The 25,206-nt window shown below is 39.6% G+C and overlaps 1 protein-coding gene and 2 long non-coding RNA genes across 5 annotated transcripts in view; 2 read left to right on the top strand and 1 right to left on the bottom strand.

Moving 5' to 3' along the window:
• Window positions 1-25,206, bottom strand: part of LOC309508127 — a 746,145-nt gene that overhangs the window by 305,015 nt on the left and 415,924 nt on the right. The window lies entirely within an intron of this gene.
• Window positions 1-25,206, top strand: part of gnao1a (guanine nucleotide binding protein (G protein), alpha activating activity polypeptide O, a) — a 97,161-nt gene that overhangs the window by 18,386 nt on the left and 53,569 nt on the right. For all 3 annotated transcript variants that reach the window (XM_082182599.1, XM_082182598.1, XM_082182600.1), the window contains one exon: window positions 3,307-3,448. In XM_082182599.1, coding sequence (XP_082038725.1) covers window positions 3,307-3,448 — 142 coding nt within the window. The remainder of the gene's footprint in view (window positions 1-3,306; window positions 3,449-25,206) is intronic.
• On the top strand, window positions 3,455-5,540 carry LOC309508114. Its single transcript, XR_014209387.1, has 2 exons — window positions 3,455-3,625; window positions 3,680-5,540. It is a non-coding gene; the product is annotated as an uncharacterized lncRNA (long non-coding RNA).

The raw sequence follows: 25,206 nt of genomic DNA on the forward strand, positions 1-25,206 counted from the left end.
GTAAAAATGCTTTAGTTTTTTTTTAAGGTTTAAAAACGTAATGTTTAGGCCCAATCCCAATTCTCTGTCTTACCCCTTCCCCTTAGTTTTGCACGTCTCACGTGAACGTGCAAAACTAAGGGGAAGGGGTTAGGGGAAGGGGTAAGACAGAGAATTGGGATTGGGCCTTAGTGTTAGGTGATTATAATAAACAGTTTGTACAGTATTAAAAAAATGATGTCTATGGAAAGTCCCCATAGAACATGAAAACCCAACATGAGTGTGTGTGTGTGTGTTTGTCAGGCCCTTGGTCTTTGCCAGGTCGACTGGAATAGGAGCCCTCTGAGTGAGTGTCTACTTTCAGTTTCTCACATTTGAAACAGATCAATGTTTCCATCCTCCCGCGGGAATCAAAAACCGATGTCCTTATTTATATTGCGACTTTCAAAAGACCCTAAACATTTGTTATTTTTATCACCTGAATTATTTAGTGGTCATCTGAGAAAAGTTAAAGAGTGAGAGTGACAGACAGACAGAGAGATTTTGGGAATGGCCATACAATCTCACTGGTTTTTATTGGTTTGCTAGCACCAGCTGTTAATTGCTCATGATGGAAATGTATATATATATATATATATATATTAAATCCTATACATTTTATTATAACTCATTTAACGGTTTAAATCAGTTTCATCTGATTCTTGAAAATCAGTCAGAAAAAGAGCAGTAGCACAGGTGTTTTTTCAAACAATCAACAACAGTAAATGATAGAGGAGTCATTTTCAGGATTTTATTTTGTGTTTTATGAATTGTATTTGATTTTTATAAAATTTTTTGCTTTTTTTGTGTTATTGTGATTTAAATTCATTTGAATAGAAACACCAGAAAATGTATATTTCTGTATATTTTAGAACTTTTTTAAGGGCTAAGCAAGTAATCATGATTTAATCTCTTTATTATTTTTGTAGTTTACCACCAGTGGCAATAATAAAACATCATCTATCGAACATTTTTTTATTTTTTTATTCCTTAACAAAGACACTGAATGGTTTAAAACTGAATGCGATTCACATTGTATTTTACACTTTGTACACCAAATAGAGTTACCAAATTAAGCATTTAAGATCAATTACCGGTATGTAAACTACAAACGTTTATTACTTTACAAAATTGTAAATAAGATAATAAAATATTAAACAATGTTACTGGTGCTTCTATAAAATGGATTGTACACTGGTTTAGAACTATAATTTCACAGTAAGAGTGGTTTTGGTTGAACTAAGTGCAGTGCTGAGCTAATGATAGACAGGTAGCAGCCTTCAGGTCACCTGGGATTATGTGTGTGTGTGTGTGTGTGTGTGTGTGTGTGTGTGTGTGTGTGTGTGTGCGTGCGTGCATACAAGTGGTCAAAAATATCATCCCCAAACACATGCTTCATCACACCTCTCTCTGGCACCAGTCTAATAAACCAGTGTGATGTCTGGGTCTGCATAATGCCAGGCTTTGCCAGTCTGTCTGGCTTTTCTCATGCCGCACTAACACCATTTACTAAGACCATCCGAGCACTGATGTGATAATTCATTGGCTTTCGCTTTCAGGCCAGACAATGCCATTATCCATCAAAGAAATGCATATAATATTATTTGAAAAGGGGGTGTCAAAGTCTCATGATCTAAAAATGACTTCCCATCTTTCAGTATTGCAGAACTGACAGATGTCCAAACCTAATTTCAGCTAAATCAATTGAATTAGGGGTTTTAGCCACAGTAACCTAGTGGCATTGGGGGCCCCCCTTTGTGGTTTGGCTCCAGCGGGGTCATATTCTCTGTGAGAAACCCATCCCTGCTGTTCCGAATGCTCTACTTTCTCCAGATCTAAGTCAGGCATGCTGTCTATCGCAGAAATAACACCATTTTATTGTAGCTAATGAGGTTCAAATATTAAATGTGAGAGTGAGTGAGGGAAAAGGCATTTAATAAGAGACAGTAAAACCCACGACAATGTACAACGTAACTTAGGAATCAGGAGGATGTCTACATAGGACATGCTGCACTCCAACACAGTGTTGGATGATAGAGACACAACTAATGCTGTAATCCACTGAACATGATGATTAATACTCCCTCCTCATCACAAAACTCCATCTTACACTGGTTTTTCAGTAGCACAAAATGAAGAGACAATAGCTATTTGGTTAAACTGTGGGTAGTAGTCAACTAATAAAATCATTAATCATTCATCAATTGTATTTATCATTTAGAAGGCACTCGACATGTGGCTTTTGACATGCGTAGATATGAATGTATACTTATTAAAAAGATAAACTATTTATCACTAGAATGCCTGTGTGAATGCGACATCCAGACTTTACAGGTACTTGATTGCTTTTTCGAAATGTTTTGCATTACATAATGTACTGGCAGCATTAACAAAATATTGCAACACTCTTCTTTCTTTTTTTTTTTTTGACTGACTGACTGACACATTAGGTGAAATCAGCTACTGTCAAATATACTGATCTGGATGGGATTGGTATCTCTGTAACTACTAAGATGGGAGTATTTTTTTTTTGTTGAATGTGAGTGTTGCCAATAGGTTGTAGAAACTATTGGATAATGTGTGTGTATATATGAGATGCCAACAATACCACTATGAGAACCACTACCTATTTTACCCAGAAAGTTAGTTATGGTAGTCACAAGATATACACTGAATGGAAGCAAAAATAAATGAGGAGAAACTTTGTGTGGAAAAAAATAATAGATTTCAGGATTAATTTGCTCTGGTAATATTTTACAGAGGTTGTGTGACACATTGCTTGATTTGAACGAGATTAAAATAACATAATGTGTTTGTATAAACGAATCTAGTCTGATTAGCATTCAGTCTTACATTAAAAACATTATAATCTTATCATTTGTTTTTGGTCCTCTTGGTCTCATGAAGTTGAGTGCCTCTGATTTAGATCATGTTACATCTAATTGTCACTCACTGACTTTATGAATTATGCATAAATGAACTGTAATGGCGTTAAAGTAAACTTTATATAAATTGATCAATACTGAGAGCAGGGTAGGACAGCCGCATGGCGGATCAGCAGTCCCGTTGAAGCCGTGACACACAGACAAGACATATTGCATCACTATCTGTACATGCTTCAACATCACTATGTTTGCTTTCTATCTCATACACACACACACACACACACACACACACACACACACACACACACACACACACACACACACACACACACACACACACACACACACACACACACACACACAAAGTGCATGCTCTCTAACATGGTTTCTGTTATGTGTGTAGGATTATCCATGAGGACGGTTTCTCTGGTGATGATGTGAAGCAGTACAAGCCTGTGGTCTTCAGCAACACCATCCAGTCTCTGGCCGCTATCGTGCGTGCCATGGACACACTGGGGCTGGAGTACGGAGACAAGGAGCGTAAAGTGAGTACAACACAAACCCTGATAAGCTGAAACACTCATTAAAGAGTGGCATTCCCATTGTGATTATAACCCTATGGATTATAATTAAAACACTTATGATCAGCTGTAATTTCACTTCACTTTAAAGCAAGACCAAAGAACATTTACGCAAGACAAATATATACTGTTCTGTGTAAGGTGATTCAGGAAAATCAGATGACATGGGTAAATGACAGTGGCTTGTAGCCTTAGCTTTATAGTTCCTGTGGCTGTAACTATGAGCTATAATGAATTGAACTCAGTAAGGATACATAATGGTTTTAAAGAGACCTTTAAACCTTTTTACAATTGGTTTTTATAGGAATATTCCAGGTTCAGTTTATTTCATTTTCTTAAAAAAAATAGAGGTGAGCACTTGCAATGAGATTAAATGGGTCCATGCAATATGAAGATAGTTTATAATAATATTAATTTATATACAATAGTGAATAAATAATATAATATAGTAATTATTAAAACTTTTTGTATTATTGTCCAAACTTATTGTAATATTTGAGCTGGAGAGCTGTTAAATCATTTTTACAGTTGTTTTACGGTTTATGGTATTGCGTTATCATGCCAACAAAGTTGTAAAATTGGATCTAGATTTATACAGGTTTGTAAGTTTTTTTCTTCATGATTCATGATCATGTTAAAGGGATAACATTTTTGTAATTTACTCACACTCAAGTTGTTCCAAACCTGTATGATTTTTTTTTTCTTCTGCTGAACATAAAAGAAGATATTATAAAGAAGAATGTCTGTAATCAAACAGTTGACGGTTGCCATTGACTTCCATTGTATATATTTTTTCTTACTATGGAAGTCAATGGCTACCGTCAACTGTTTGGTTGCCAAAATTCTTTAAAATATCTTATTTTGTGTTCAACAGAAGACAGAACCTCATACAGGTTTAGAACAACTGGAGGGCGAGTAAATGACAGAATTTTGAACCATTCCTTTAACACACATATTGTTTACATCTTTGGCTATACTGTTGAAAAATTCAGCATTTTGATTACATTATGCCACAATTGTCAATGGATATTAACTTATACTGAACCTGGAATGTTCCTTTAATAATAAGAAAAATCATTCTACTAAAGACTCTATGCATTGAATACACAACCAGTAATCTAATCTAAAGGAAAACAGATGTGGTAAACATCGATAGACTCCAGCCACAGCAGATATCGTTTCCCTCTACCTAATACATAAGTAAAATGGTTTGGTGCTGATGGGAAGCTTCATCTTAAGATTCCTCTGCTAATGCATTCTATCAGTGACAATATGAGACTCATAATCCCATTGTGCCCTTTCCCAAAAGCTTTCTCACTATAATGTCAGTGTCAGTGTGAACTCATTGACCTTTAGCAGGAAGAAATGTTTCACTTTAATCAAACCAAAGCTATCAGTATGGAGGGAACAGTCATCTGAAATATCTATCGATTTGAGATATTTTCTCTTGTGAGAAATAGAACAAGTCTTCATTTCCAGGTTGAGTTACACCTCAGGAAGCCGGCCTTGAAGGGCATCAGATCTATGTACCTAATAAGAGAGGTTACAGATAGCGATGTGGCATAATGTGTAAGTGTGTTGGAATGTGACTACTGGGCCCACATGGAACCTGACTTTTCTGCCTTTTCCGTTTCATTTGCTGTTTTTTTGTTGGGGAGAAGCACAATTTGGCACAATTATGACTTAAACAGATAAAGGAATATTACAGTTAAGGGACTATTCTGGGTTCAGTACTAGTTAAGCTAATTCCACAGCATTTGTGACAGCATTTGTTGATTATCTAAAAAAAAAAGAAAAAAAAAAAAGAAAGAAAAGCAAAACCTAAATTAAAGTTATATCCAAGTCAACTTGGATATATCTTTACAAAAAATGTTATTAAGCAATTACATTTATTTAATGAAAATTTTAATATAAATTTTTTTCACACTAGAATCATGTTGTCACACACACATATTGTTTATGTTTTTTGGCTATAAACGGTTGAAACCGTTTATGGATTGGCCCTGTTCACTTCCATCGTAAGTGCTTCATGATAAACCAGATTTTTGCCTTTTTTTTAAAGAAAAGGAATGACCTTCTTCATTCTTTTGGTAATCGAATGTTGTCAACAGTGCTTAACTTGTACTGAACCCAGAACATTCCTCTTATACAGCCCTGAGCGAATTCTGCATAGATCCTTCAGAGTTCTTTGTTCACCAATTCCATGTGGGCTGAGTTCTGTCTATTGCCAATGGTGGGATTGATCAGAATGGTATACAGTATGTGATGTGTTCCAAAGCAATAGAGAGAGGATCTTATATGACACTTTCCTCATTGTAAATCGCTAAATGATTAAATGTAAGTGCATACAGTATGTATACCGGTACGTTATTCCTGAAAACAGATCACTTACACGCATCCACATGAACTCTTGGCCCTCTGTTCCTTCAGGCTGTGGAGGCCAGCTGGCTCACACATTTTAAATCTGAAGTGTGAAGCTTTTATTGGAACAACCTAGCCTCTATAGATCTGTTTGCCCTTTCTTTCTTTCTGTCTTTCTTTCTCTCTCTTTCAGTGTGTTTCTTGCTTTTATACCTTCTCAGCTTCCCTCTTTCACTCTCTCTCTCACTGATCTGTCGGTCTGTGTATGCACAGGCACAACCCTGTCTCCTTCATATCTCCCTTCTCATATCTCCTCTTCTCTCTCACCAATCTGGCCCTGTTGCCATGACAACCTCATGTTTCGTCTCTCTCTCTCAATGCATTCCACAAGTCTGTGTCCATGGGCAATGTCACTTGCATTGCACTCTGCCCAGCACCAAAGAGGCAACAATATCATGTGACCATACACGCAGTGTGTGTGACCAGAATGAGAAGTGTCCAAACACACACTCAAAAGCTCTATATAGAGAGACTTGAGTTGCAATACATTTTAAAGACAGAATTAATAAAAAGACAGAAATATTGGGAAAAATTGTTATGTAATTGTTGATTTATAAAATATTGTATTATATTATATATTATTTTATTATTAAAGGTATTGTATTATTAATATTATTTGTTAGATAATTTTGTTATAATAAAATAATCAATATTATACCAATCTATGTTTAGCAATAATTTTAATATTGAGTGAAACACAATCTTGGGTTTATATTTACACCCTGCTCCTGTGTTGTTATTGTTAACTAAAAACTATTAAAAATCTTTTTTGTTTATTGAAATGAAGCTGAAATAAAACAGCCTGGTCTCATGGTTAATACGTAGGAAAATTTATACATTTACAGGTACAAAACATATATTATTGTACGTTTGAATAGATGCACGAAACTTGCAATATGGACGTATTGGGGCAATAACCCCAACCCCAGTTTAAACATAAACATTATTACGTATTTAAGGGTAAGAAAATATTTATGAATCTTTTATATCATAGGTATTTGTATAATTGCCCTTTTTTTAAATCATTTTATGGATACATTTTATATCCCTTAACCCTACCCCAAACCTAAACATGACCATTTTATAGAGGATATAAAAATAATAAAACGTAATGGACAGAAATGTTTAGGAAAACGACAGTTTTAGTAACAATACAGCATTTCAAATATATTTTGAGCCGCTAATCCCACTTCTACCTCTAAACCTACCGATTTATTGCAAAAATGTCAAAAGCGGTTCCGAAAGTAGTTCAAATGACGATGTGTTGCAGTCGCAGTATATAACAGTTATATAACAGTTCCCCTTCGAGGGAACTCGCACTGCGTCGTCGTCGTGACGACACTATGGGAACGCCCTCAGCGTAACGCATCTGAAGCATGAATGAAATCTGTCCAATCCTGATTGGTGCTGCGTCATGACGTAGTAGATGACGGCATAACCGGAAGATACAAAGGGACGCCGGCACAAACACACGTTAGCTTTTTGCTCTTCAGCAAAGCGCTCTGTGTGAAACTGTTTGTCCTATTTGGTGTTGTTTGTCCTATAAGAATTGTCCCAAATAACGTCTGCATTGCAATATAGAATCTAGTGGCTCGGATCTCGCGTTTGCCGAGGCAGCGCGTAGATTACGGGTCTACTCTGCAATAAAGATTCTGTGACTGATCTCGCGTTTGCCGAGGCAGCGCGTAGATTATGTCTGCATTGCAATACAGAATCTATAGCTCGGGTCTCGCGCTTGCCGAGGCAGCGCGTAGATTACGGGGCTATTCTGCATTAAAGATTCTGTGTGGGTGCGAGGCATGCACAGTCAGCTCCTGAGGGTGCTGGCTGTGTGTTCATTGAGAAATATCTTGACGCACACAGCCGTGCGTTCCGGGTGTTTCAGCCTCGCGCCCGTTGGCTTTCTTCTCGAGAGATGAAAGCCAAATATATTGTGAACGACTCGAATCTCGCATTTGCCGAGGCAGCGCGTAGATTACGAGTCTGCTATAAAAGGGACACACACGATCTGTGAAATAATACTGTTTGGGTGCGAGGCATTCACAGTCAGCTCCTGAGGGGGCTGGCAGTGTTCATTGAGAAATATCTCGGCGCGCGTGCATAGAAAAAAGCCGTGCGCTGTCGGATGTTTCAACCTCGCAATTGTTGACTTTCTTCTCGAGGGATGAAAGCCGATATATTGTGACCGACGGCTCGAATCTCGCGTTGCCGAGGCAGCACGTAGATTACGAAACCGTTTAAATAAATATTAAACTAAACAAACAGTATTGTCTGGTGATTATGGCTGCATTTAATTCTTAATGGAATTAAAATGATGGAATATTATCTGACTTTGAGAAGTTATATATTTTAATTCAGCCTACCACCGTTTCACTTATCTAGTGTTTTTGGCTGCATTTAATTTTGAGGAATTAAAATGTTGAGCCTCGCACCGACAGGTGCAAAAAGAGTGTCGCCTCCCGCGCCCCTCCCGAGGGAGCCTGGCAAAGGAGACGGCGCTCTTGCGGCAAGCCTTCTGAGCCTAAGATCGATCTGAGGACCGTCCTTTAGGCAAAGAAGGCTTCTGCCAGGTGGTCCTAGCTGCGGCCGGACCACTCAGAGCTGTCCCCCCCGGGGTGGAGCGATCGAGGTCGCCTCCCCCCGGAGCTCTCAGGAAATCAGTGCTGTGTTCCCGCCGTCCAGTACGCTTCGGGCCACACTGATTTCCCGCGCACGCACGCCGCTCCAGCCGCCTCTAGAAAGACCTGCGGCTGGGCAGCGAACGCGTCCGCACACCGAAAATCATTCTCGACTGCTCCCTGCCGGTCAGCCGCTTCAGGGGGTCGGGAATGAGGCTCGGTTGACACCCGAGGCCAGCCTTGAGAGGCTGGTTCCCTTAGTAGATTATCTCGGCGCATGGTCATGCTTCCGAATATATCTGCGTGGGCCCTGCGTACTGTAGAGCTGGGTTACAGACTGCAGTTCAGCTCCCCTCCCCCGAAGTTCAACGGGGTGGTCTGGACTGTGGTCGGCTCAGAGCAGGTTCGGGTTATGGAACAGGAAGTTCAATCCCTGTTGGTCAAGGAGGCCATAGAACGTGTTCCTCTGCCAGACAGGGAGTCCGGGTTCTACAGCCGGTACTTCATAGTTCCCAAGAAGGATGGGGGGTTGCGTCCAATAATAGATCTCAGGCACTTGAATCGTTCTCTGAGGAGATTCAGGTTCAAGATGCTCACAATTCCAGCCATCGTGAGTCAGATCCAGTTCGAGGACTGGTTCGTCACGATAGATCTGAAGGACGCATACTTCCATATTTCCATCCTTCCATGTCACAGGAAGTTCCTGAGGTTCGCTTTCGGGGGCAAAGCGTACCAATATCGGGTTCTTCCCTTTGGCCTAGCTCTTTCCCCTTGCACCTTCACCAAGTGCATGGATGCAGCGCTGGCTCCGCTGAGACTCCAGGGCATTCGTGTACTCAATTACATCGACGACTGGCTAATATTAGCCAAGTCGTACGATATGGCAGTTCGGCATCGAGATGTCGTTCTAGCCCATATCAGGTGCTTGGGGCTGAGACTCAACACAAAGAAAAGCGTGTTGACGCCCTCCCAGAGGACTATGTTCCTGGGAGTGGTATGGGACTCCACGACGATGCGGGCACAAATGTCTCCTGCACGGGTGGAATTCATACGGGCGATGGTCTCCAGAGTGAAGCTAGGCCACAACCTCACTGTGAAGCAGTTTCAGAGACTGCTGGGGCTCATGGCAGCAGCGTCCAACGTCATACCTTTGGCCTGCTACACATGAGACCCCTACAGTGGTGGTTGAGAGCCAAGGGGTTTTCCCCGAGGGGAAATCCGTTCCGTATGATCAGGGTAACGCGCAAATGCCTTCGTTCTCTCGTCATATGGAGGAAACCTTGGTTCCTGTCCCAGGGACCGGTGCTGGGAGCATCATGTTGCCGGAAAACCGTTTCAACAGATGCCTCCCTCACTTGGTTGGGGCGCGGTCATGGACGGCCGCTTTGCGAGAGGTCTGTGGGAGACCCGGCATTCTTCCTGGCACATCAACTGCCTGGAAATGCTGGCGGTCTACAAAGCTCTGAGGAGCTTTTTCCCAGACTTCCGCGGCCACCATGTCCTGATACGCTCGGACAACACTTCTGTAGTCGCGTATCTGAATCATCAGGGGGGTCTGAGGTCGCGCCCTCTATGCAGACTGGCACACCAGATCCTTCTGTGGTCCCAGGGGAAACTGTCGTCTCTCAGAGCGATGTACGTCCCCGGGGACCAAAATCAGGGAACAGACGTCCTGTCGAGGCGGGGGCTGAGGCCCGGGGAGTGGCGACTCCACCCAGAGGTGGTGGAAGCCATGTGCGTGAGATTCAGAGACGTCCCACTGTCCACTGTGGTTCTCTCTCAGGCATCCAGCTCCGCTGGGGCTGGACGCCATGATGCAGACGTGGCCAAGGCTGCGTCTGTACGCATTTCCCCCGATCGTTCTGCTCCCGGGAGTCTTGGAGCGAGTCCGCCGGGAGGGGATCAGCCTACTTTTAGTAGCACCCCGCTGGCCGACCCGAGTATGGTTCTCGGACATTGTAGCACTGCTGGACGGCCTTCCGTGGCAGGTCCCTCTGAGGAGAGATCTGCTGTCGCAGGCAGGGGGCACAATATTTCACCCCCGGCCAGAGCTGTGGAACCTCTGGGTCTGGCCCCTGAGGGGACTCGGTACCTAGAGGCTGGCCTGTCAGCAGATGTTGTCGAGACCCTACTCAGCTCCAGGGCTCCTTCTACCAGGAGACTGTACAGCCTGAAGTGGAATGTGTTTTCCACTTGGTGTAGAGAGCGTGAGGTGGACCCAGTTAACTGCCCAGTGGCTTCAGTGCTGGAGTTCCTCCAAGATCGTTTCTCCGCCGGTCTTACCCCGTCCACACTTAAGGTGTATGTGGCTGCCATTGCGGCTTTCCACTCGCCTATAGGTGAGGGGCCTTTGGGGAAGCACCATCTGGTTGTACGTTTCCTCCGTGGGGCTCGGAGGATGAGGCCTGCGGCTCGCTCCAGAGTTCCAACCTGGGACCTGGCGGTGGTACTTGAAGGGTTGGCTGAGGCCCCCTTCGAGCCACTGGAGTCGGCTGAGGCAAAGAACCTGACCCTTAAGGTGGCCTTTCTCCTTGCTATCACCTCTCTGAGGAGAGTGGGGGATCTCCAGGCCTTGGCTATAATGCCAACTTGCCTGGAGTTTGCCCCTGGCGGAGTTAAGGCCATCTTACACCCTAGACCGGGCTATGTGCCCAAGGTGCCATTTAATGTGGCACGGTCAGTGGTTCTTCAGGCATTCCATCCTCCACCTCACGTGACGGCGGAAGAGGGGAGACTTCCCCTGCTCTGCCCGGTCAGAGCCCTGAGAGTGTACCTTGAGAGGTCCTCTCAGTGGAGGAAGTCAGACCAGTTGTTGGTGTGCTTTGGTTCACCCAAGAAAGGGCTGCCTGCATCCAAGCAGACAATCAGTAATTGGATTGTTCAGGCTATAGCCATGGCTTATCAGGTGCGCAGTCTGCCTTCACCTATAGCTGTGAGGGCTCATTCTACCAGGAGCATGGCCTCCTCGGTAGCCCTCCTTTCTGGAGCCTCGCTTCAAGATATTTGCGAAGCGGCTGGGTGGGCCACTCCACACACCTTCATAAGATTTTATAGTCTGCAACTCCCTGTGACGCCTGGCGCCAGAGTGATCGCGTCCTAAGTGTGCCTGGTCTCCCAGCTTCACACTAGGGTGGCGTGCTTACGGTGTGGCATAGTGGGCATTGCGTTCCCATAGTGTCGTCACGACGACGACGCAGTGCGAGTTCCCTCGAAGGGGAACGTCTCGGGTTACGACTGTAACCCTTGTTCCCCGAGAAGGGAACGAGACACTGCGTCTCGTCGCCACACCTATCACGGGCAGAGCGCGTGCTTCATCGCAAAGGAGCTAACGTGTGTTTGTGCCGGCGTCCCTTTGTATCTTCCGGTTATGCCGTCATCTACTACGTCATGACGCAGCACCAATCAGGATTGGACAGATTTCATTCATGCTTCAGATGCGTTACGCTGAGGGCGTTCCCATAGTGTCGTCACGACGACGACGCAGTGTCTCGTTCCCTTCTCGGGGAACAAGGGTTACAGTCGTAACCCGAGACGTTTTGTATGGCTAAAAGCTGAATTTAAGTTATCTCTGAAAATCTTATCCCGATCCACTCTTTGAAGGCGCATCAATGGAAATACGGCATGTCACAATCTGTGACAATACTGACGAAGCAGGCGAGAGCCAATGAGCGTTTGAAGCATTTGAGCGTTTATGTTCCACGACAAACAAAATAAATATTACTTGATAAATAATAGTTAAACGATTACAGAAATGTTTTAAATTAATTATGTAGTTCTTCGAAACAGGGAGTTCTCGCCCAGAACAGAACCATACCGCCAATCCAAACCGTATGCTAATTGTCAGTCGTATTTGACGATAGTGGTCCAACGAAGTTGTTCATTTGTAAATAATTTACACTTAAGTGCTGTCCATACGTCAATATTGTACGTTTCAGTGTCAGTGTGTAGAACCACACGTTATGTAAATACATACTGTATGAATAGGCTACTCATGAGATCACGTTGAATAAAATAAAATATAAATATTAGATAAAATAAACTAAAAATTAAATAAATAAATAAATAAATAAATAAAGGTTTTCTCAAAATATTATAATAGTATCTCAATAATACTAAAATAACTCTGCTCAATTCAACATGCATTCTGGGTTTTTATAATATGTATATGTATTACCATCCTGTCTCTATAATTTTGGAAAAGAGCATGTATCTCTCATGCCTTTCTATAAATCCTTACACATTTTTCTACAAAATACACTGTCTAGGCTTACCACACATTTGCCAGCGTCATCGAATGATGCCGGTATCTGAATATGTTATGCTACGCTCTGTGATAATTTGTTACAGGAGTCAATTTTCAGAAGCTGCTGTCTATTTTTATATGTTCTGTATATGCCATGTACACATGACACACATATTCCATGTACATTCTTGTCATGTCTCTATACATGCAGCTGTCCTGGTAATCACCCAGGATCCTTTTTCTTTGTAGTGTAATAGTGGATGATGCTATGGCCTGGGGCAGAAAGTCCATTCATCCTATCCAGTCCTCACTCACACAGCTCATCTCATTGCTGCCATGCTTATGGTCCTCTACATTACAGCAAAATGGCTGCCGTTCTGAGCGGAATGGGTTCCATAAGGAGTTCCAACATGTTGGTGTGACCTTGCCAGGCTTCCACACATCCTGAGCCACACTACGACTGATAATATAAATGGCAGTCTGTGGTGGGCAAGGGCCGTTAGCCCAGTGCCTGGCACCCAGATGGACACAGATGGGCTTTGCCATTCAAGCCCTCTGCTTTGACTGCAGCATCATGACGAAGCGAGTGAAAAACTCTACAAACCCAATTGGGTGTCACTAGACTACGTGCTAAATGCATGCAAATTTATATTCAAAAATGCCCCAAAATAGAACTAAGCACTAGGATTGCAGTCAGAATTAGGAGTGTTTGCTCATGGAATGACTTTGAGTGAGAGACGGAAGTGAAAAGCTCTAAATTTAAAGTGATTTATCTCGCATTAGTGCTGACACTCTGGCGACAGCTCTCCTCTCTGGCCATTTCTATTACTTATTCTCTTATAACGATAAATATGTGCATGCGGAATCAATTTAATGCATATTAAGTGTTTTTTTGGGTTATACAAAGAGTTATTTTATGGATCGGGTGCTGTAGTGTGTGAAAAATCTGTTCTTTCAGGCAAAACTGATTGGATGCGGGCAGTCACTCATATGAATTGCTGTCTGTGGCCACTTGGAATATGTCGACAAACAGTGGCTTTTAAAGTATTGAGACACATTAATGATGCTTTGTTTTTCCTTTAAACTTAATGGAAATCCCATAGGTGGCTTTTGAAGTAGTTCATGACTTGAGGTAAACTGGCATCCTTTGTGTTTAGTTTGAGTAGGGCTGCACGATTTATTGTATTTTAATAATGATCACGATTCCTGCCTCTCTTGATTAATTAAGCATAATTGGCCTGCTGTTTATTTATTTAGATTTTAAAAATGTATTTGACATTTGTTATCTTGCATTGTTAATAACAAGCCTCCACAAGCTTTCATGCTTTGAGTTGCCAGATGCCACGAGTTTAAATCTCTTTGTCAGAGCTTTTCACTTAAATGGGTGCATTTTTCCACCTAGTGTTTTACCTATCTTCCCAACCTGGCGAACTTGCACATGTGCTCTCTCTGCACTGCAACAAAAGCTCTGATAATCACAGGCAAACATGTATGTTGGAGTTTAGCGATCTCCATTTATTCTGCTCAAATGAAAGTGTAATACAGCCAGTCTGTGTTCCTCTATGAGGCTGCTCATATTTTTTACTGCAACTACTGTAAATCTGTGAGCAGTGACAAACAGTAATTCCAAACATTAATCTCGACTATATTGTTTACGGTTGTGGTTGCTGAATAAATGCACTTACGTAACATCTGTGCTATATTACAAAGTATTTTTTTTGTTTTAATAGGAAAACATTAACATAATTATGAATTATTGAATATTATTTGGAATTACGTTTCAGCTTTTGAGAGAATCTTTTTAAAGTTTAGTTTTCATGTAGAAAGTGTTGCATTTTATATGATAAATGTAAAAAATCAGGAAACCTCAGTAGATGAGGTTAAATAAACCCTGCATATGAGTTGACGTACTCTTGATTTGTGCTTTTGTGTAAGTGCAATAATTCTGATGTAAAATGTAAAAAGAAATGTCTCAAATGAGAACAAATATGATTAATAATCGTGATTATCATTTTTGAGCAAACAGTAGTGATTATCAGTTTAACCATTATCGTGCTGTCCTAAGTTTTGGTTTAGATCCTTCATTGCTCTCTATGCAAACCGTCACTGGTGTATTTGGTAGTTTATTTTGTAGTCTGCAGGCTTCTCTGCGTGTGTTATTGAGGGAAAACAGTTGAGGAGTAAGGAAGAGAGGGTGCTGGCACCAGAATATTCCCTGCAGTCCCGGCAACGCCCCAGTGGTGCTCACGCTCCCACTCATTATCCAGAGAAAACTCATCTGAACAGCCTCATCATCAGCTAATAGTCTTAATTTAAGGCTGACCTGGAATTAATTTTGATTAAAGATTTAAAAAATAATGATGCCCACGGATTAATAATTTATAATAAATACTGTAATATTCCATAAGCAGTTTAAGGAGAAAATAAACTCCAGTTTGACATACACAATATTTTAGTGTTCTGCTTGAGATACCCACATCCTGTTCTCCATTAATTTCTTTCTAAAATGTTGTGCAGTTTCATTTAGTGACTTTAGGTAAAAACATTAGTATAGATTTTATAGACTAACAGTGGCCATGGAAGTAGTAAGTAGTATGAGTTGGGAGTTCTCCCGCCATTATATAGTCATAAATTCACATTTAAAGATGCTGAATGTGAAAATATTTGCATATTGGGTGCGCTTTTTGGTCCGGGTCACCCTGCATTTTGGTATGTTCTTTGTGAAGTTGTTGTAGACAGCCTGTTCCATTGCTAAAAATCAGAGGGGAAGGTTGACGTATTTATAGGATGTGTAAATTAATTTTGCGTGAGGCAGAACGAGAGCCCTCCAGAATTATTAACAGATATCTATCCCAGCAGATTACACCGCTGCCTCCATTTTAATTGAGACTTTAATTGAGAATTTATGTCATGTCTCTGGTGCTTGGATTTAGTAAAAGGATGACTGGGTCCCTTCTCCCCAGCCTTACAGCTCATCTACACAGATCCAAAATATAATTATTTCTGATGCATTTTAATTATATATTGGGTTAATCAGTTTACCTCAGTGAATCTTTACTCAGGAGAACCTACTTGTGTTTCCCGGGCTGTTGCTTTTTTTTTATTACAAGTTGTATGTCAGGGATAGCACCTACTTGTTTGTGGTCCTGGTACACTTGGTATCACAATCATTTCCGAACCAAGGACCCCTTTCACAATCCTAAACTGTTTACAGACCCTACAGTAAATTTGAGCTTAACTTTAATAAAAAATTATAATAATAAAATGGTAACACTTTACAATAAGGTTCATTAGTTAACATTAGTTAACTACCTTAGTTAACATGAACTAAGAATGAACAATACTTTTTCAGCATTTATTAATCTTAGTTAATATTAATTTCATCATTTACTAATACGTTATTAAAATCTTCATAATTAATATTTTTTAACATTAGTTAATGCACTGTGAACTAACATGAACTAACAATGAACAGTTGTATTTTTATTAACTAACATTAACAAAGATTAATAAATACTGTAACAAATGTATTGCTCATTGTTAGTTCATGTTACTTAATACATGAACTAATGTTAACTAATGAACCTTATTGTAAAGTGTTACCAATAAAATAAAATAATAATGGGTAAATGGGTATTTTGCACACTTTGATAGAGCACTTCTAATAAATCACTGAATCACTCTCCCCACAATCTCAACTGTCCCGACCCACTTTTTAAAATATTTTTTTTATATATATATATATATATATATATAATTTTTTATTTTTTTTTTTTTATTTTTTTTGCTTAATGTCAGTAGTTTTATAGTGTATCTTTATCTTCAGTTTTTTACATATATGGGTAAAATATGTAAGTCTACAGTTTTCATTTAGAATGTAGGAGACTGTAATCCAGACTTAATATTTTTTAGGAGGCTTTAGTAAACTAAGCAAAATTGCAACTGAACCTGATAGCCGATGAGCATGCATTTTCCTTTTATGGAAAATAACATCTACTGTTTTGGATTGTTTAAAATAATGAATCCAAAATTTTGAATGATCAAAGACACTCTTATACTTTTACAATTCTTTTTTTGGAAGTCACATTCAAAAGTTAAACACACAGCTCAAAAATCTGAGGAGGGTGTGAATGTCTGAATGGGTGTGATGCTTCTGAGCTGAATATTAGCTCCATGTTTTAGCTGGTTCATGCTTCAGCAAGGTTATTTGTGCAATCAGCTCAGCATGAGTGGTTTTGAGTTTTACTTTCTCTAGCAAAGTGTGTTGGTAAAGTTCTAACAGCCAATCAATGAAGTTGGGTATGATGAATGTGTCTCCCCAGTGCTGCCCTTGCCCAAACTGTGCTGCTGTCACTCTCTAGCAGATCTGTGATCTTAATTGGAGAGCCAAAATTAAAGCGATCAGGAACAAATATCACCTCAGCCAGATGGTCCACGTTAGTGGGCTAGCGAGCCGGCCACGTCTTCGGCATATGGCCAGCTCTTATTACAACAGACACATCAGTATTTGTGTACGTGTGTGTTTAAACATGAGAGTGCACATGTGAGAGTGTGATTGTGACAGGCTGTATATTTGCCCTTGAGTACTGTAATAACATTAGAGAGCTTTACTGACAAGCTGTTTGACATCATTGGAAAAGACAGAGAAAGAGAATGAATGAGTTTATTGTTGCTCCTTAGAATATCTAATCTGAATCTCTACAAATGTTTCTTTATTGGGTCGCTGGTATATTCCCTCATAGAGAGTCTAGTCAGCCAGAGATCAGAGTGTAAAATGGTTAATGCAGAGTCATGAAGGAATAATGTATCTCAGCAGTTGCAAAGGTTACACCCAATTCATTAAAGCTTCATAGAGTGGCGGATGTATGGAGTCCTAACACGTCTTTAATATTGGTATTAGTCGTCATTTTTAAATCTTCTCTGCCATGATATGAGATATTAAAAAGAGTATTTTTCCTGCTAAGTTAAAAGAAAGTGTCAAACATTAAAGGGTTAGTTCACTCAATAAGAAAAATTCTGTCATCATGTACTCTCCTTTATGTCGTTCCAAACCCGTAAAACTTTTGTTTATCTTCAAATTACTAATTTTAAATTTAATCTGAGAGATTTCTGTCCCTCCATTGCAAGTCCACAAAACTACCACTTTGACAGTTTCTGTTTATGTGTGGTGATCAATGTTAAGATGTGAATAAAAGCCTAAATTCAATCTGTTCATCATATGAAGCGATCGAGTATCTTCAGAAAATTTGGACTAAACTGTTTGATTCATATGGATTAATTTTACGATCTTTTTATCAACTTTTTGTAACGACAAAGTGGTAGTTGTGTGGATGTCAATGGAGGGACAGAAATCTCAGATTTCATAAAAAATATCTTTATTTGTGTTGTGAAGATGAACGTAAGTCTTTCGGGTTTGGAATGACGTGAGGGTAAGTAATTGATTACTTTTTTAACTTCTATATTGAATGATATGATGACTTGCACTGTTCATCAAATATTCAAGGAAAAATAGATAAATAATTCCATTATTATTGATCAAAAAAATTTTTTTTATACAAATATTGCAGTATTAGGGCTCCAGACTAACATTTCAAAGCAGTGACACTGGTGCTGCCAAGTTCTACGGAAGGTGACACCAGTACCTGATTTAGTAAAAAAAAACATATTACATGTTTTGTCTCAACGAAATGGATATTTCACAGTCACTTGTGCTGACAGTAGCAGTAGCTTAAGTTGGGATGTGGATGCAAATGCGACCTAAACAAAGTTAAGTCACACCGGCAGGAAAAAAGTTAGCAAAATGTATCAATTTTGTTGCAGTCCTGGCTTGCATGAAATATTTATGGCCAGTACAGTTACAGAATCATCCTCAATGTAAAATGACATTATTTTCCTATTTGTTGTTATTTCCATACCACTGATGGTTTTCCTCATGGTTTTTGTTGTTTGTTGCCTCTGGGCAGACTAAAAGGAACAATGGTTTTGTTGAAAGTATGACCAACACATGAATATTTACATGACACCCACATTGTATATGCCTCTGGAACACAGTGATGACAACCAATTTGTGTTTGCACAAGAGAGATGAAGACCTCCTACTGTTTTTTTTTTACAATTACTTTTCTAATTGGCCAAACCAGAACCAAATTTTACTGTCCACCACTGTTAACCTCTTTAGCAACACTGTATTAAAGTAAATGACCCTGGAAAGTGTTCTTTAAAACCAACAAAAATGGAAGAATGAGAGCATAAAATCGAAGTATAAAATCGATTGGTGGACTTGAACCCGACCCACAAAGCTCCCCAAGGGTAACAGGAATGTCTATTTTGTTGAATGGAGGCACAAATCTGGCTTGAAGTGTTTATTTTGTTTTAATTATTTTATTTTTTATATTTTATTGCTGATTTAAAACGTAAATGCCATTATGTACTGGCTTTATTCGCAGGCTAACAATCAGCAGTTGATTGGCACCCTGAGAATGGCATTACTACAACTCATCTTCAAGCCAATAAATTATCCTAATCAATAAAATAGCCAAGAACCGAATAGGGAAGCTATTTGTCCATCATCATTGCTTAAAAAGAATATAGCTTTGGATTCTTTATGAGCCTTATTTAAGGCCACACAAAAAAAAAAAAAGGCTTTTAAATACAGCTAATCCATGTTCAAGGCAACAGAAGGGGTTTCAGATGTACAGTAGAAAACCTGGACACTCTCGGCCTAGTAACACTCTAGTCTCTACATGCATGTGTGGATTTCAGCCTAATTGACATGGCAGTATTTTTTTAGTTCTGGCCTCATTCAGAAATGCCTGTGCATTCATCCCATAACAGCCAGGGCTTTGGGGCTTTTGGTTTTGATCTGAATTCGCTGTGACTTGTTTTTCAGAATTTCTCCTCGTAGCACCCTCAGAGACATCTTTGCCTTTGTTACCAAGAATGACTCCTTCGCATCATATGACCCGTCCCATGAACGGCATGTCCAAAATGGACATTCAGGCTGAAAACAGGTTCATCACCCCTTCCTTCAGTTCCTCCCCATTTGTTAAAGCCTTCTCAACCCCAGCCAGATTAAACAAGCGCAGTGCTGAAGCTGGAGAGCAATGAGGTTCTGTAGTGCTCTGGATTTAGATGTAATTGGTGACTGGTAGAACTACCAGCACCATTAATAGAATGGGATTTGACGCTTCTGGGGATGTAATAGCGCCAGCACCTGCAGCGATGATGTTTAGAACAGCACTAAGCCTCCGCAATTACAAATGAAGAAATGATTTCTTGCACTTACCCTAAAAATTGACAGATTTTGCCAGATCTCGATGGCCCTTGGGGTGAGATTACTGTAGATGCGAGAAATGACCCAGCGGAAAATTTGAAGAGAAATAGCACATTATATTGCAGCGAGGCCACTGTGATTGCCTAGTTTCCTGTGGTCACAGTGTGGAACATCATTTACACTTAAGCTCACCTTGTTTGGTCGAGAGATTTGTGATGATGCTTTACACTCTTGATCTACTTTCCAAAAAAAGCCATAGTGTATTTGACTGTACTGTAGATCTTTCCAAGATCTTTTCATCCAATCCTAATTTTAGAGTCAAAACGGTCCATTTTATAATATGAGTTTTACTTTATTGAATCTTTTCTTTTAGTATTATTTATTTTGAAGCTGTTTTTGCACTGATGCCAGATTTGAATTTTTGTGTGCAAGCTTGGCTGCGCAGATGCATCTGGATATCAATTACTGCCTGAGGAAAACTACCAAAAAATGAAAAAGCTACATGACACTTTGATATACAGACTGCTTAAAATTTCTGGTTTAGAAAGATCATTATCAAGAACACAAATCAGTATTGTTATACTTTGATTATTTACTTTTCCTGAACAGCTTTGGTTTATTTTATACAGTGTAAAAAATGTCTTAATGGTTTTTTTATGTTATAGATTAATATAAATTGTTAAAAAAAAATATATATATATATATATATATTTTTTTTTTACCTCAGTAGGGTTTTGGCCTCTCTTTCATACTGGTTAAGCTGATATTTCTCTTTGCTGCCGCCTATCATGTCAGAGAATAGTGCAACGGAGAATGTCTAAAGTATGAGCCCTAGAGCTTCGTGAGCAGCACACAACGTCTGCATTGGTTCATAGTCAGGGATAAACAAGACATTAGCGGGCAACTCAGCTTACAGTTTTACAGATAGTGACTGGCCCTAGTGCTGTTCTGCTGAGTCTCACTCTGGCTGTTTATGGAAGTAATATAGTGTATATATTTGTGTCTTTCAGAAGAATTACGATAGTTAGTTGAGGCTTTTCCTATTAAGGGTAAATATAAACTCTCATTTGCTCGCGATATATCAGCTGGCTTCACCTCAAACACATTTAGAATGCTGGCGTGATCAACAGGAAGAAAAAAATGTCTTTGGTGAGTTAGGAGCTCAGAGGAGATTTCTGCACTGCATCACTGGACAAGCTGTCCTAAATCCTACAAAGGGAGTATAAACTTCAAAGAAATAATATGTTTTTTTTATATACATCTTATACAATGTCCTTACCAGGAACAAAATCACTGCGAGTCAGGACAGTTTTTATGTGTTTTCTCACAGAGAAATTTCATTACATGAAATTATAAAAGGATGAATTATGTTTCGGAGAGACTGAAGTTGAGCTGTGCATGCACACATACTCGTGTTATTGTATCAGCTCACACTGGGAGGCTCCAGGTAGAAGTGAGAATGCTTCAGATTTTCAGTTGACGTCCTTGTCCTTTGATGGCTCTTGTGACTGAAAGAAAGACATTAAAATGGCAGACATGAGAATCTGCTGGACAGTGTCCTCGGTAGGTTTGATGCTGTAAAAAATACAAAGTAATGTCACTTACTCTATCTGATGATGACTGTCATCTTGACTCTCAGTCATACTGTATTGAGATAATGGGCTCTTGAGCTATATAACTGATGATGTCAGAAAGCCCAAGCTATCCTGTTAGCGTCGCTTAATGTCACAATTAAACTGAAGTAGCGAATTAACATTACAAGAAAACAAACTGTTCCAAAAATAAACATATACATGGATGAATCGTTCACAATAAGATTAAAAAAAACAAGCATTTCGAAAATCGATAGGGTGAATTTTTATTTCATGCAGACTCCTTTTTCATTTACTTTTTACTCACAGTTTTTTTTAGGCTGATTTAATCATCTAATCAACCCTCTTGTTGTGTAATTTCAGCTATAATTAGAATCTCTATGGAGGTTCTTTAGGGGGGTGATCATGGGTCACCTTTGCAAAGGAAAAGTGTTTTTCTTCCCTAACTAAGTCTTTCCTTATGGGCCTTGATTTTACTGACATGATGTAATTTTGTTTTTGTGATGGTTTTATTTTATTTTGTTCAATGAAGATCATCTGAATAAGAGATTTTGCATTTTGCAAGAGTATACAGATTCTTCTGGATTGTCAAATGCCTTCAGGAGCAGATTCCCTTTTCTCCCCTGGGCCTCCTGAGCACATTGTGTCAGTCACTCCATTCTGTTAACATCTCACAGTAATGTCCATGCCATGAAAGCTCCTCGACCTGTGTGTCTCTGTGGAGTCGAGGCATTTTGCGTGCCTGGAAGAGCAGTGCACACCCACCCACCCCCGCCCCCACTCCCATCTTGTCCTTGCGCCAGGGCTGGCAAGGCATTGGGAAACAGCGCTGTGTGCTGAACTGGACTAATCCCGCCAGAAAACAGCTGAGCCTCCACCAGTCCGGCTCTTAACCAGAGCTGACAAGACAAGGGGCCACAGTGCTCTTTCAATGAAGCTGCTTGCTTCACACACACACATACACGGATACCAAGGCACTGGCTGGGCTTCAGACAGAGTAACAAGGGGTTGAAGAGATGTGAGGGGTGAGGGGTGAGGAAGGGGAGTAAAAGGGGTAGGGAGGAGTCAACTAGTTGCCTGACAGTGAGGCTGGCTAGTGTAAATTAAAAATATATATTTTTAGCAACAGTGCTTAAATGTAGATGAATTAAGAGATGCAACGTCTCTGAGAGGGGTTTTATGGTGAAAAATGTCATGCCTCTATATTGATTCCCCCTTAAAGCAGTAGCATTTGTGTAATAAATTCAAAGTATTCAACAATAAATTTCAAGATTATGGTTGAACTTCAAAACATGATCCATAGATCTTTGATGTAATAGTTCAGTTCTTTTGATCTATGTAGGTATGCAGAATAATGTCTTTAGCCATTATGTTCAACAATGTTTAAACAAATACAATAACTTAATACAATACAATAACTTAAGCATTGTATTTAAGACAACGCATTGTTGCAGTCTGTTCTGTCGTCAAACTCTAGATGGCACAGGATGATTGAGGTCCTTAAAGCTACACTAGAATTTAAAACTAGGATTTTCTCCCATCTAGCAGTGAAATTGTATATAACTACCAACTGAATATTACTTTCTAGCCCCTCCAATTCCGAGGGCGTTTTAACTCCTACGGTGGCTGTATTATTTTAAATCTGCCGGCAGTCGCGAGTAATCTCCCCCTCGCATTCGTCACGGTACCACTGAGTGTAAAAACGCGAAAGGCGAAGCTTTAATTTCCAGGTATGTCCCTCTTTGGCTAATGTATTTTCAAGATGGAGACACAACATGGCTTCCGCCATTCGAGCGACTCGCTCGTATGTATTCTAAATGGCAGATTCTACGCTTACGAGAATACTTGATTAGTTGGTAGAAGTAATTACACATTAATGAGCACATATAAATTTGAAAGAACAAAGTGTTTTTTGCTAAGAATCAACTTAAAAAATTACACAGTGTGGCTTTAACTCAATCTGCTTGTAATCACATCATTCTCTATAGGGTTCCTGCTTTATCAGTAGCCAATGAGCTCGCTGCTCAGCTTTCAAATGCTTAGTCGGGATTTGCTGTAGCAGTTTGCAGCGCACTTTCAGAAATCCTCTCATCTTCCCCAACTCCATCTTCATAGATCTGCTACGGGCAATTCACGTATGCTATTTTATACAGCAGCAGCATGTCTTACTTGTTCACAGCAGCATGTCCTGTATGTACTGTACTGGCAGTAGCAAGTCTCTGTACTTTGCAGCAGCAGCAATAACCTACAGCAGCAGATCTATTCTGCCAAGACCAAACCATCAACATTGTCATATCCATTACCATGCAAAACACTCAGAGAGTTGTCATGACAGGAATACACTATCATTCAAAAGTTTGAGGTCAGTAAGATTGTATTCAAAGAAATGAAAAAAAAATTCCACCAAGGACACATTAAATAGATACGATGTCACAGTAAATACATTTATAATGTTACAAAATATTTCTTTCAAATAATTGAAGCTCTGAATCCTTAAAAAAAATTATCACGATTTCCACAAAAAAATTTTAAGCAGGCCAACTGTTTTCAACATTGATATTAATAATGTTTCTTGAGTACCAAATCAGCGTATTAGAAAGATTTCTGAAGGATCATGTGACACTGAAGACTGAAGTAATGATGCTGAAAATTCAGCTTTGCAATAACAGGCAAAATATAATATATATATATATATATATATATATATATATATATGTGATGTGATCTGGGAAAACCCGTCGGATGTCGCGCTGGGCCGTTTTCAGTAAATTCCAAAATAGTTTGAATGTCAGTTTTTTTGTCAACATTTTTTTTTAAATTAAATTATTATTCTATAACATCTTTTCTCTTATCTCAGAAAATATCTTGGCAAAATTCCCTTGTTTAGTGCAGAAAAACAGCGATAGTGTCAAGCTGAAAATACTCTCTTTCTCTAATGCATTCTATGCGACCATTTTCTCTAACGCCCGGCAGAGGTGAAAAAAACAAAAAACAATCGCCGTATATCCCATACACCTGTCCGTCTCTTAACACTACAAAGATAGTTTACCTATAAAATAAACCACATAACATGTACAGTGAATGTGTATTAGTGCGCATTTCGCGCCAATCCTGTTTAAAAAAAAGAGTGCCAAGCGTGTTTTTCTCAAAATTCCGTTCCAGAAAATCATAACGATCGGCCGACTTCAGATAAACATAACTTTTGCTACCAACAAGCTATGATAAAAATAAAAACAGATTTGGAAAGGGTTTGATACCAGCTTCCATATGATATCAAAACCTGTAATAGGTAAAATTTCACCATGTGGTGGGTTTTCCCAGATCGCATCACATATATATATATATATATATAAAATATTATAAAAACCACTTAACCTGCAAACAGAGTAATGTTTTGATAACACCACAGACCACACAGCCACATTCTTAATAATTTTCTGGTGAATCAACCTTCAAAAGAATTACTTATAGTTGTCTTTGCATATGATACTGGGATTACAGAAAGTATTTTATCCATAAAGTATTACATCGTCTTTAAAATGTGTTCATTGTCTATATAAGTTCATTAGCACAAA

The sequence above is a fragment of the Leuciscus leuciscus genome (genome assembly GCF_965113295.1).
Source record: "Leuciscus leuciscus genome assembly, chromosome: 10".
NCBI lineage: Eukaryota > Metazoa > Chordata > Actinopteri > Cypriniformes > Leuciscidae > Leuciscus > Leuciscus leuciscus.